Source organism: Squalius cephalus (genome assembly GCF_949319135.1).
Source record: "Squalius cephalus genome assembly, chromosome: 16".
Taxonomy (NCBI): domain Eukaryota; kingdom Metazoa; phylum Chordata; class Actinopteri; order Cypriniformes; family Leuciscidae; genus Squalius; species Squalius cephalus.
In genome coordinates, this window is record NC_137137.1 from 10,116,274 (window position 1) to 10,129,720 (window position 13,447).

General features: G+C 37.0%; 2 protein-coding genes across 7 annotated transcripts in view; one reads left to right on the top strand and one right to left on the bottom strand.

Moving 5' to 3' along the window:
• Nucleotides 1-4,846, top strand: part of glis1b (GLIS family zinc finger 1b) — an 80,243-nt gene extending 75,397 nt beyond the window's left edge. For all 4 annotated transcript variants that reach the window (XM_079896070.1, XM_079896072.1, XM_079896073.1 and 1 more), the window contains exons 10-11: nt 1,666-1,824; nt 2,843-4,846. In XM_079896070.1, coding sequence (XP_079752196.1) covers nt 1,666-1,824; nt 2,843-2,976 — 293 coding nt within the window. In that variant the 3' untranslated portion in view covers nt 2,977-4,846. The remainder of the gene's footprint in view (nt 1-1,665; nt 1,825-2,842) is intronic.
• A 4,232-nt stretch (nt 4,847-9,078) lies between these two features.
• On the bottom strand, nt 9,079-13,079 carry elovl8b (ELOVL fatty acid elongase 8b). Of its 3 annotated transcripts, none has more exons than XM_079896076.1 (8): nt 12,889-13,079; nt 12,356-12,421; nt 11,967-12,154; nt 11,751-11,831; nt 11,617-11,673; nt 11,397-11,511; nt 11,008-11,135; nt 9,079-10,781 (listed from the first exon to the last, which is right to left on the bottom strand). In XM_079896076.1, the coding sequence occupies exons 2-8, from the start codon at nt 12,411-12,413 to the stop codon at nt 10,614-10,616; spliced, it is 795 nt and encodes a 264-aa protein (XP_079752202.1). In that variant the 5' UTR covers nt 12,414-12,421; nt 12,889-13,079; the 3' UTR covers nt 9,079-10,613. The 3 variants fall into 3 exon arrangements, with proteins under 3 accessions (XP_079752202.1, XP_079752203.1, XP_079752204.1); XM_079896077.1 differs by having other exon boundaries at nt 12,356-12,437; XM_079896078.1 differs by having other exon boundaries at nt 10,731-10,807.
• Between the last annotated feature and the right edge of the window lie 368 nt (nt 13,080-13,447).

A 13,447-nucleotide genomic window follows, 5' to 3' on the forward strand; every position in this document is an offset into this window, starting at 1 on the left:
GCCACTTGCTTATATATGAGCTGACCATTCTCTCCAGCTTCTCAACCTTTGAGAGCGGGACTTCATAGAGGGTTAGCGGCCACAGGAGACGTGGAAGTAGTCCATACTGCATGCACCAGAGCTTCAGCTTGCCAGGAAAAATAGTTTTGTCAATGTTCTCCAGGCCGCTGGCTACCTCCCTCCTGAGCTGCTCTACTTGCTCTTTGTCTTTGAGGGAGGCATCATACCAACGACCTAGGCTCTTCACTGGCTTCTCGGAAACCGTTGGAATGGGTTCCTCGCCAATGTGAAATCGGTGGTCGGCTTCCCCTTGATAATGGAGATGCTTCTAGACTTGCTCGGCTTGATCTTCATGCGAGCCCGCTCAATGTTTTCCTGGAGCTTTCTTAGTAGCCGCACGGTGCAAACCTTAGTTGTGGTGAGAGTTGTGAGGTCATCCATGTAGGCTCTGAGCGGTGGCAGCCTCAGCCCTGGTATTATACGCTGTCCGCCAACTGTCCATCAGGATGATGACCTCCATGGCCAGGGTGAAGGCCAGCGGGGAGATGGTGCATCCGGCCATGATTCCCACTTCCAGGTGTTGCCATGCTGTTGTGTACTCTGCTGTTGTCAAGCAGAGTTGGACGTCCTCGAAGTAGGCCTTGACAAGGGTTGTGAGAGCTGTTGGGACCTTGAAGTAGTCAAAGGCTGTCCACAAGAGGTTGTGAGGGACTGAGCCAAAGGTGTTCGCGAGATCCAGGAACACCACATGAAGATCAGTTCCCTCCTTTTTGGCGACCTGGATCTGATGCCAGATGACACTAGCGTGTTCTACACAACCGGAGAAGCCTGAGATGCCTGCTTTCTGAATTGACGTGTCTAACGTGCCCTAATCTAACAGTCTGCTAATAATCTAATGAGAGTTAGTGAACCATCAATATAAAGTGTAACCGAAGAGTGTGTACAAAAGGTTTTGATCATGTTGATAATTTCGGGCCTTAGAAATTTGCATATCAAATATGATACAGTAGGCCTTAAATTTTTAACCTGATGTGCCAATTTAAAAAAAAAATATAATAAACACTGAAGCATTCTATTTAAAAAAATTTTTTATTATTTTTTTTTTTTTTTTTTTTCATGAAATCAGTATTGATTCAGTATTGAAGCCTGTACCACTCACAGCACCCATCCCCATGCCTTTACTCCTGATCTATTGGAATATACCTGTTTAAAATATCAGCTCATGAGAACTGGCATAGTCTCTACAGTGCTCTGTGTATTAGCCAGAACATGTGGGCTGAAAGAGACGCCTGGAACCACAAGAGGAAGCTTTTTGCTCTAAAACCACCCAGTCCAAAACAGCTAAGCTGTCTGTCAAAAGGAGTGTCAAAACTGCTAAAGGAGAAACGCTCAACTTCCCTGTCAGGACACAGATGTACATGTGTGTACCACCTCAAATCCAAGACCCCCATCCTAACGAGACTACTTGTTGAACACTTCTGGAAGCAAACTTGGAGAAAGAGGGAAGAGTCCAAAAATAGAAATACAAACAGGAATATTGTTACAGTCTGTGGTTTTTGCTACATTGTTAAAGAGCTATTTTAAGTTTTGAATCTAAAGCCACAATTGAATGACATTTCATTCTAATGCTTATATATTGTGTTTTCTATAAATGTTTGTTTACAGATTACCGTGGTAACTTCCAGAGCTGTTTCCATTTTGGTGACAGCTACCGAATGGACCAGTCCATCAGCAGCGGTCATCAACCTGCAGAGTCTCACAGCTTCAACACAAACCCACACAACGGCTTCCACATGAGCTGTTCCACCAACACCTCTTCCACAGGTATGCAAATACATTTTGGTGTAATTTCTTGGGCAAGAGAGGTCAATTGTCAACAGTGTAGTGATGTATAAAGCACAGATCACAAAGAACTAAGAACTTTCACTTTTAATCTAAGAAGCTTTCTGTTGGTCAACACTGCAAATTTGTGTAACCAACTTGAAACCATTATGAAATCTGCGTGGGGATATCGTTCACCCTCACATGAAATTCCTGATTGCGCAGATTCCTATTGTAATGACAAAAATTCCTATTGCACCTTTACCTCCACAAATCCTGTTATTATTAAGCAATATAACAATAAAATGAAGCATGACTGAAATTGTGAGCCGGCATTATACATCTGAGCACATTAGATTAATTTCAGGACCAGTAATAGGCAATATGGTTAGAAACAGGTCAACTGATCTGGGTTGCGTTTCTCAAAACTCATTAGTGGCAATGGTTCCACGATCTACCTAAGCTTACGATACTTTTCGGAAATGCAGCCCTGGCTAGTTATTCTTTCCATGTTACTCAACTATTTGTCTCGTTTCACTACCCCAAAAAGTATTCTTGATGTTAAATGAGAGTATTTAAAATGTGCAAAAATTGGGCCTACCTTATCTACACTCTTAAAAATAAAGGTTCTTTATTGGCATTGATTGTTCCATGAAGAACTTTTAACATCCATGGAACCATTGCATTCCACAAACCATTCTTTATAGTGGAAAAAACGTTTAAAATGTTCTTCACACTAAGAAAAAAATGGTTCAAGAACTCTTCACTGAGAGGTTCTTTGGGCGACACAAAATTGTTCATCTATGGCATCACTGCGAAAAAAACCTTTTAGAAACTTTATTTTTAAATTGTTTACCCTTCAAGGTAACTAAAGGTACTTACTATGCGTAAAGTACTCATATGTGCTCTTTAGGGGTAGATTTAGTGATTATCTAATGGGATAATTTGTGCACATTTTCTGAGAGTGTTTAATGAAAGTATAACACATTTTTCCATATGTTCTCTTTTTCTTAATGCAAAGGTTTCAGCTTGGTGCCCGACATCATAGGGTCAGGTTGCCAGTTCTCGCCGGGCACAGAGGAAAGTGTTTTCTTTCAGGTGGGCGGCTTCGATCGCGGCTTGAGCCAAATGTCTTCAGTGTACACCGAGACGTAGAATTAGGTCATCCTGTCGGCCATCAACACAAATGTCTTTCAGACCAAACAGTCTTTTTATTCTTTTCTTCCATCAACGCAGTTTCAACCTGTCAGAGATTTCGTTTTTCTCAGAATTCAGCTTTTTTTTATCCTTTAAAATGCATTATTGAATCACCTCATTGGACTGAAATATTATCTGCTTCCTTGACGACCCGAAAAGCTGCTATTCCCCTGCAATGAAGGTTAAATAATGAGGGCTCTGTGTTGTTGAGTGTGTTTATTTGTGGGATGTTATGAAATTGTGCTTTTTTTTCCCAGTGTTTTGAAAGATATGTTCAAAGTCTCATGAGATACTCCCTTGTCGTCATCACCGCATCACTAGTCTTAATAAATCCAGCTGGTCAGCTCTGATCCAATTGTGACTTTGGAACGGTTTGATAGAAACTTCAGAGCCACCACAGCTCATCAGTGATGAGTTCCACATTTCGCTGTCAGAGCTCTTTTTCTGATTTGTTGGCTGTTGTGTTGGAAACAATTATTTAGTGTTGCTGTGTTTTGTCAGTGAATGTTTGCAAATGTTTGTATTGCTTTGTCATTTGGTTGTCATCATCCCAGAAAAAAAGAGTTCTTTATTTTGTGATGGTTGATGGCTTTTAATATCTACCACACTTTCAACATATGTATAAAATGTACAGTTTGTTTAATATTAATGATGTCAATCTCTCAATCTCTGAAAATAAATGACTCTTGAATATTGCAGTCTAATGCTCATGATTGTATGTTTTAGGTATGGTAATTATGTCAAGAGCTTGACTAATCAAACATGGCGTTACTCACATTGAATATCATTAAACTCTGTTAAAATACTATAAAATATACTGGGGACTCAAATGGCAAGACATTTTGCAAATGATGTGCATATGTTCCCTAAACTTTATTAGAAACTAGTCTCAAACATATGATGGACTGAGCCGAAAAAAAAAAAAAACTTTTAAGACTTGCAGACTATAGGGGAAGTCTGCCCCCTTTTGGAGAGGATGAGGATCACTCATCGTTCACAAATCTCATAATGTACATTTAAGTTGTAAATATTTGCTAAATATAACAAATAAACGAGACTATAGAAAAAACAGCAACCTAAAAGTTTTAATCGTTTCATGTAATCAGGGCTCTACACTTAGAAGCTCTTGTGTCCTTAAAGGGATAAAAGCTTAAATTCATTCTGTCCATCACAACAACAAAAAAAGCGATCGTGTCTTTAAGAAAATTTGTACTAAACCGTTCAATTCATGTGGATTAGTTTTACGATCTCTTTATTAACTTGAAGCGTCGAAGTGTCAGTTGCGTAGCAGTCGGGATAAAGCTCTCAGATTTCATCAAAAAGATCTTAATTTGTGTTCTGAAGATGAACGAAGGTCTTACAGGGTTGGAACGACATCAGGGCGAGTAATTAATGACAGAATTTTCAGTTTTGGGTGAACTAACCCTTTAAGACTGGAACATTACTGTTTTATACACTCAGACATGGGAAAACGATTAATCAATTTCCACACTTTTAAAAAAAACACGTTTTTTAAAATCATTTTATTGTAGCCTATGTAGGCTACAAGATCTATTTAATATTAAAACTGGACTCTCAAAGTGACAGTGAAAATAAATGAACAAAGAAAAACAATAAATAGTAATAGTAAATAGTAACATGAATGTGCAGTTAGTGCGGGATGCAGAAGTGACTGTACTTGGGTGCACGAAAGTGCAAGACAAATATGATATTTCAAGACAAAATGACCAAAAACAGCCAATTTTGTTAGCCCATTAGGAAGTAATCATTCACACTGGTTACCTGAATAATTTTTGCACATTCATAGTCACTTTCACCCTTAAATGCTCATACTAGAGTTCTGGTTGTATTGCTTGAGTCTGTTTGTCTTTCTTTTGTCTTCCGGAGGTAGAACTCCAGCTCTTTCTCTTCCAAGATGATTCCAGTCTGCTCTGCCACACTGGCCAGGCCTGAACGCAATACTGGCTGAGGAAGCAGAACATTAAAAAGCAATTCTTAGACAGAAGCACTGTGACTCTTACTAATTAAACAAAGATTTGTCTTTGACTGAGACCATTATGACTGGTGTTGTACAACATGAAAAATAAACAGATGTCAAATAAACATGAGGGAAACATAAAATGCAGTTTCTTGGTCTTGTTTCTTGTTCTAATGGGAAATGTGTCAAATGATCATAAAAATGAGAACATCCTGTGACTTTACTAAATCAGTTGGCGAGGTTTAGGATTTATACTGTTATGGTTATTTGCTTTGGATTATGGATTGAATGGACTGGTGCGGATGAGTGCTGTTGAAAAAAACAACTGTTTGCCAATGATCAGGTTTTTTTTTTAATGGAGATGATCATAATTGTCTCAAAGGATCCATGATGGGAAAAGTGTGGAAAACTCACAGAGAAGCCTGCAGGAACTGACCCTCCTTTTATGCAGTTAAAAGCTTCAAGATGGTTTATCTGGGAAAGATTCTGATGTCGTTCATGGTGGGGATTGTTGGACCAATGTCCCAGTCATTCATTGTATATCTGACTGGAATATTAGTGCTAAATTCGAAAACAATATGTACTCTTGCTTAAGATGCCATATTATTAATATTAAAAAGAGGTGACTGTCAACTAGTATGTGCGTTCCTCACCTGCGTGTAAGGGAATAACTGTCTATATCAGCAGGCATCAATAGTCCATATTAATCAACATAAATCACCAAAGCAATTACAAGCTCTTTGAAAAGTTTGCATAGCATCTGTGTAAATATAATATTGGAGCTGGTGGTTTTAGAAAAGCTCTTGTCATTTTTGTTTGCAATATGCATTGCAGAGGGTCCATGAACAATCTGAGGCTGAATATCTAATAATAGAAATTCTCATCTATTTATAAAGTGAGCTATATGAAATGAACGCCTACCAGCTTTGCACCTTTCTTGCGGCCCAGAGGAATGGCATAGTGAGCTTTATAACACTGCCTGTACGGTGTGCTGTCCACCAGAACAATGCAGTTCTTCACCAGGGTCTTGGTTCTCACAGGCTCATTGTTGGAGGCACTCTACACAACGTCAATAATCCTGGTTTTGCGAGTACAATCTGTGAGTTAGAGTGACACAATTAGGTGGCAAAAAAAAAAGAAGAAGAAAAAAAAAAAAGCCAGAGAACCTCCAGAGTAGGATTTTACCAATGTCATGTTTAGATTTGGCCACAGAGAATAAATAATTCACATGGCATGATGAATGCCATGTGTAAAAACTGAAAAATGTCTATGCAACCCAAGAGACAGACATTTAAGAACAGGTCAATTCAACAGTTTTCCCTGCTCAAGCAAATTGTTTTGTTTACCAGTAATGCGTTACATCAGAGACTTGACGCAAAATTTATGAGAAACTTTCCAGGCACCACTTCCATGATCTCAGTCTAAAGGCATCTCATGGTTTTAATACTTCTAAATGCAGTGTCCTGACAACGAATTAAAAAAATTAGTTAGCAAGACATTTGGAAGCTACCAAAATGCTCCAATTTGTCAGTTTATAACATAAAAACTTTGGCCCTCAGTCACTCTTTCACTAGACCATATGATTTAAATTTTTAAATGGATGTCTCCATGTTTTAAAAAGTCAATAATAAAGTAATTCAATTAGAGATAGTCAGTTTGTAGCTCTAAGAGCTAAAATCTGAATTTACTATTGGTAACCAGATGAATAAATAAATAGGCCTAAAGTAAAAAATAGAAATAAAAAAAACCACAATTTAATTATCGCAATGTCAGGGGACCGATCTAAAGTTTCCAAATAATGATTACTGTTATTTACTTTTATTCTTTATATAAATGAAATATGCACGTCAAATAAAGAATTGCATATTTGTGTTTGCGAGAGGGCGACCCAGTTCATACTTTATTCCTTTTCCCTCCGGTTTTACAGAGCTTGTGCCAGTGATCCCTGGAGATACCCGTAGAGTTATGAAAAACACAAACAAATAAATTTACAATACATACTGATTATAGATGTCAGTAGGCCTAGGCTACTTCTAATGCCTAGAATTCAACGTTTTTGCTGTAGCTAATTGCTGGAAATCAAAGGTGGACAAAGTGCACAACTTCCTTACTTGAGTAAAAGTACAGATACTACTGGTCAAATATTACTCCGTTACAAGTAAAAGTTGTAAATACCGATTTTTACTTAAAGTAAAAGTACAGAAGTACTTGTTTTTAAAAGTACTTAAGTATCAAACGAAAAAAGTAAATGTCAATGCATTGTTTTATTGTTGCATTGTTTTATGTAATACTTACAGGGTACAACGAGGCTAGTTGTAAGTTAACACACTTGTTTTAAATACTTCAACACATGCTAGCATGACGAAACTTGGTGTATTAACTAGTTGTCATATCAACACTATATAGAGAAAAAATTGCGCCAAAATAATTTTTTTTTTGGAAGATATCCATAGACATTTATTAAACCATAGCAAAAGTAAATTTCTTACTTAAGTTAATTTTTCATCTCTATTTTTTGTGTTTATTTCAAATTAGACAAATCTGATATTATTTTAATCTCCAATATGTTATTTAACGGTTTATATAGTTCTTTAATGCTTACTAGCAGGGTTTAAATCCCAGTTGTGCAGGTGGGGCATGTTGTCACACTGCGTTACAATGTGCCCCTATTAGAAATATGCTATTCTATTCTATACTTTTTTGAATTCTATTGAGAAAACATGAGAAAAAGATGAATAAAGACAATCATTTCTGAGCATTGACATTGATAAATTATTAATATGTTTTGAACTGTTGTATAGCTGTTTTCCTGTGTTCGAAGTGAAAACTAAAAAATGTTTATATTTAATAATTAAAAAAATGGCATTATTTTATATGAAAAAGTTAATAATTATATTTTATTGAGAAAATATTTTAGTTTGTCTTGTATGTTTGTTTGATTAGATCAGATAGCATTTTAAGCTGTCATATGGTCATGTTACAATGTACCCCTTCTTGATATACCGTGAAAGAATGGAAGTGAAATGTGACAACATGACCCATAGGTGGGGACCCCACCAATGGGTCATGTTGTCACATTTCACTTCCATTCTTTCAGGGTATATCAAGAAAAAAGTATATACTATATTAATAAAACAAAACCACAATTGTTCTAGACGTGTGAAATTAATGTGGGGAAAAATAAATACTCTGAACCCTAAGTAGATTTGCACAAACTGAGAAAGTCAAAAAGCGTTACTTTGTGCCCCGCTCTCCCCTACCTTATGCCTCAGGAATCTATGCCTGTGTACCTACCCTCATATCATTAGCAAACTTATTTCTAGAACACAGTTCCAGTAGTGGGATTGAATGTGAGATTGAATAAGTGCACTCAGTAACGTCCACAATGGTTTCGGACACCCAAATGGCTGTTCTCTCAAATAGTGCCCTATTTAAAGTTTTTTGGCTTTTAGTATGAATATGTTAGCCTTACTGTTATCTAAAAGCTAGTGTGCTCCAAAAACAATGACAAAATTCACATTTAGAAGACCAAACCCAACGCTGAAAATGAAAATCAGGTTGATGTCAGAATCCAACATCAGATTGACGTTAATCTCCAACGTCGGACAGAGGTTGTATTGTGGTTGAAAATGAAAATCGGGTTGACGTCAGAAACCAACTGTCAACCCGACTTTTATTTGCGCAGCCTGATTTGATTATATGTTATAGGTTCAATAACTTACTATTATGATTTTGTCTTTGTGTTGCAAAAGCAATACTGAACGATCTACAGGCTAAACAGCTGACATGGCATGTAGTCAGGTCTGCATAACAAAACTAGCCAAAAGTAGCCCAACGACTATCCCAAATATCAAAACTCAAAAAATGCTATTCTCCTCCTACCTAAAATACATATTTTACAGTCACTGTTATGCAAATTGAAAACCACTATATCGTAGCGATCAAACACACCTCAAAAGCGCAGTGGCCAACAAACTTAACATCAATCAGTTTTATCATTGGTAAAAAATTTTGTTTCAAGGATTTCTGTTGAATATAATTCATGCAATCCATTTGAAACCTGTTCCCGTGTAGGGATATGTGAGAAGTCAAGTAAGTCACCTTTATTTAGGCTAGGCTATATATCACATACAGTACAGATTGTTTCAAAGCAGCTTTACAGTGATAACAGGAAAACTATGAATTTCGGCTGTTGTTCAGCTGAAGTCAGTTAAATGTTGCTTCAGTTCCATTGTAAATATCATCAATTATTGAATTATCACCGAGCGGCAACTGTTAGTAGCCCAAAAAGTAGCCCAAAACTACAGACTTAGCAACCCTGGCGTACATATCGCGAGAACAGCTGCAGTCAAGTTACATGCATACCTGTAGTGCCATCTAGTGCACTTCACTATTGTCAATAGAGACGCACAATTTATAAGATAGATAGTACAAAGGTGTTTAGCACAATTAAAGGGGGGGTGAAATGCTATTTCATGCATACTGAGTTTTTTACACTGGTAAAGAGTTGGATTCCCATGCTAAACATGGACAAAGTTTCAAAAACTAAGTTGTACGTTTGAAGGAGTATTTTTGTTCCAAAAATACTCCTTCCGGTTTGTCACAAGTTTCGGAAAGTTTTTTTCGAGTATGGCTCTGTCTTACGTAAGATAGGGCGGAATTTCCTTATATGGGTCCTAAGGGCACTTCTCCGGTAAGATCGCGGCCGCGCGCGCACTCGTAGACTAGAGCAAGAGAGTGAAAGCAGTTCGCCATCAAAGCGCCCTGCCCGGCTTTTGGGAAGTCAATGTCACCAAAGAAGTGTGTTTTTGGTTGCCAGGGCAAGACAACCCTGCACAGATTCCCAAAGAACCCAGCGTTAAGGAACCCGTGGATGGAGTTTGTTTTCCTGAGCATAAACGGAGTTGTGTTGTAAAACTGTTGTTCCCTGCATTTCGACGATGATTGTTTTATGAACAAAGCCCATATCGACGGATTTGCAGATCGTCTAATGCTTAAGGATCGAGCAGTCACAATGATAAATGTTCGCGGTCGTGCGTTGGAACCGGACGGTGAGTTAAACTGTTTGTTGAACAAATGTCTCTGTGTGTTGTCACTAGCTTGGCGCGTTAGCACAGCTAAGCTTCGCCCACACGGCCCGCCCCCAGCCGCTCGGTTTTTTCCGGAAAGACTCGGTACAGCCTATCTTTCTGTTAAAAATTTAATAAAACAAAGGACTTTTTGGAGATATGAAGGATGCAATATTACTCTATAGGTACTCAAGATTAACAGGAGATTGAGTGAAAATGAGCATTTCACCCCCCCTTTAATAATGTTCCATCCTAGAGTTTCTTAAAATGAGATTACACTTCATTTACATTCAAGTTCTATTGTGGTTGATGACAAAGCAGGAGATTTCACCTCTACAAAATGCAAAAAAAAAAGAACAAGACGTCACATCTCTACTAGACCAGGTATATTTACAACCCAAATTAGATATGAGGTTAGTTGTTTCAACAAATCCTTTTAGTCCTGAAGACTTAATATAGTCAAGGCCTGATTTCAATTTTAACAGCGATTGAAACAATAGTCTATCAAAAAGTGGGTGATTTCTTCTCCTCTGCATGTGGACCATCTATTAAGACTTCTTGCTCTTTCTTGTTATGTAGCTCTGGTAGTAAAAGTTGCTGAAAAGTATAATGAGGCTGACGCAGTACGCAAACACAACTGCATTCATGGAATCAGGGAAGTCACACTCAGTGAAGAGGTTGTATCCAGTGTGAAGAGTCAGCAAGACAAACTGGACCTGTAATGAGAGGTTGTTCAACAGTCCTGTTGATGTGTTATGAATGTTTACTCTTATGGATCCTAATGGGAAAAAGTATCAACTGGCCATCTTCTAACAGTACATGTCTATTGAAGCAATTTATTTTTAGAAAAAAAAACAAGGATTTAACAAAAGGCTCTGATAGTCTAAAAATGTCTTTTCAAATGACCAGATTAGCAACGTGTGTGTGTTTATGTGTATTTACCAGCTGCAGTGAGGTGAGGTAGCGCTTCCACCACAGATATTTCTGCATGTGAGGCCCCAGGGCGGCCAAGCCATAGTACGAATACATCACAATATGAACAAAAGTGTTCAGCAGCCCGATAAAAAATGCTGAAAGAATAGGCAAAAAGGCACACAGTTAAATTTATAAAATACAAGATATTCTGTTAAAAAATAATTACATGCATAGCATAATTGTTACATTTAATGGGTCTAAAATATAAATATACGAGAGGCTAGGGGAAAAAAAGGTGCATATTAACTAATATTGATAAAAACAGATTTTTTTTTCTACCTTAGTAACTGACTATAACGTTAACAATTTATTAGTTCAATGTGTTTTGCATGTTCAGGCACATATTTTTGACTTACATTGACCTCCCGCCACAAATTTCACTCCAGCCCACCAGTTGAAGATCATAGTTGCATGATGATACATGTGTAGAAATGTGAGTTGGCTATTCTTTTTTCTTAGGATGAAAAAGATCTAAATGTGGAAATTGACAGAGAAAGCATCTTTTTTTTAAACCGCATGTCTACCCTGGGTGAAAATATCTGCATTAATCATATCTGTTAAATTAGTCAAACTCACTGTATCACTAAGCTCAATGACTTTAGAGAAGAAGAACCACCAGCATACATTGGCCATCTAAAAGTATAACAAGTAAACAACTATAAACAAGCAGGAATTATTGGTTAGGCAACATGTCAAACAGACGTAATCACCCTCATTCCCAATGGACTGCGGCTATAGTCCACAGGTTGACACAGATAACTGTAGTTTGCCAGCCATGATGTGACCAAGAACTGTGGAAAGAAAAGAAAAATACACTGGTGATACCAGCAGGTCATGAGTGGATGGATCTTTTAAAGATTTGATGACTAAGTTATTTTAACAGAAGTATTTGAAATAACCTTGCATTTGAGTAATGTATAATGTACCTCATGGAACATGTAAACAGACAAACCGACCATGGCAAAGTTGTACACAATAAGCACTGCTTTTAGGTTCACTGGTTCCTTGTGTTTCATAAGTTTGGGTCCGATCCAAATAACACCAAGATAGCACAAAAATATACAGATGATCGGTACAGGAGAGTGGACTAGGAGCCATGGGTCCGTCCGCTTATCTGAAATAAAATGACGGAACACAAGGAGCTTTGCATATCTGTGCATTCTAAAAATTATTATTTATATTTTATGATGTAATGTTTTTTTATGTATTGTTATAATACAAATACTACTACATGTAGATAGCACAGTAAAATAAATTATAATAAATAACACTTTAATTTAATTAAATCACTTATAATATATAAAATAAATCATACCTCCATTCTCAAGAATCCAGCGGTGCATGGATTCCACTCTCTGCCACGTTGTTTCCATAGAGGACACTAATATATGATTGCTCTATTATTAAAATGAAATTTGCAAGACTAGCATTTGACAGTAGAAGAGGTGGAAACACGAAACATTACCACTACTACTTTTTGCTATGCAGATGAAACATATAGCCTATACATTTCATAAATATCCCTTCTATAATAAATCGAATTAGCATGATATATTGTTTATGCGTTAATAAGATCTGATATAATAAAAATGCATATTTGTATGACTTCCTTGATGACGAACAAGACTGTTTGAACACAATGGTTTGAGTGAACTTCCTTAAAACGTTCTTTGCTTATCCAGAATACATTCTTGCAATTAGAGCAAAATCCGATTTAAAAAAAAAAAAAAAAATTAAATTTAAAGTACATTGTGCGTTTTTATTTTCAACAATTATTGTTTGTACAGTATATGGATTTACTCCTATTTTGATAAGTCTGCAATCACCTTCATTTGCCGGTGAACTTACCTGAGGTCGAGGACACGTACAAACGTATCGCACTGTGTGGAAGAGTTCAGATCAAGCGCACGGTCAGATCTGGCAACTTTGAACTTTCACAGAATTATTTGAGTAACATGGGAAAATGTGCGTTATCAGTTGAAGTGCACAGAACTAAAGAAAAACTTTGGACTGCACCCAGTTTTAACAGCTCACATTTCACAGTTAAAAGCCCCACCGTTGCCAAGTAAAACATACATATAAATCAGATTTTCTTTTCAAATAGACCAAAGGATAAAACGTTAAACGTTCTGAAAACGTATTACCTTTTTTCACATATGAGTTAGATTATAAATAATCACACGTTCATTTAAAAATGTATGTCTTGACTCTTATTTTGACATGCCAGTGTTAGACAGGGAAGGGCATTCAGGGCGCAGAAAATGAAATTAACATGACCATGTTATTTAATTTACCTGTTTGGCTAAAGGCTGTTAAATAATAATAATAATAATAAAGTATGCAGCTAAATTAAACAAGGTAGTGAGAAATATTGTACATAAATATCATGAAATATGAGGGCAGATTT

Bases quoted from the DNA above. Each gene is read 5' to 3' on its own strand.
- elovl8b (XM_079896076.1), bottom strand. From the start codon at position 12,413: ATGGAAACAACGTGGCAGAGAGTGGAATCCATGCACCGCTGGATTCTT. The intron at 11,674-11,750 runs GTGATTACGTCT...TTATACTTTTAG, and splicing joins GCAGTCCATTGGGAATGAGG to ATGGCCAATGTATGCTGGTG. The intron at 10,782-11,007 runs GTAAATACACAT...CTCTCATTACAG, and splicing joins ACCTCACCTCACTGCAGCTG to GTCCAGTTTGTCTTGCTGAC.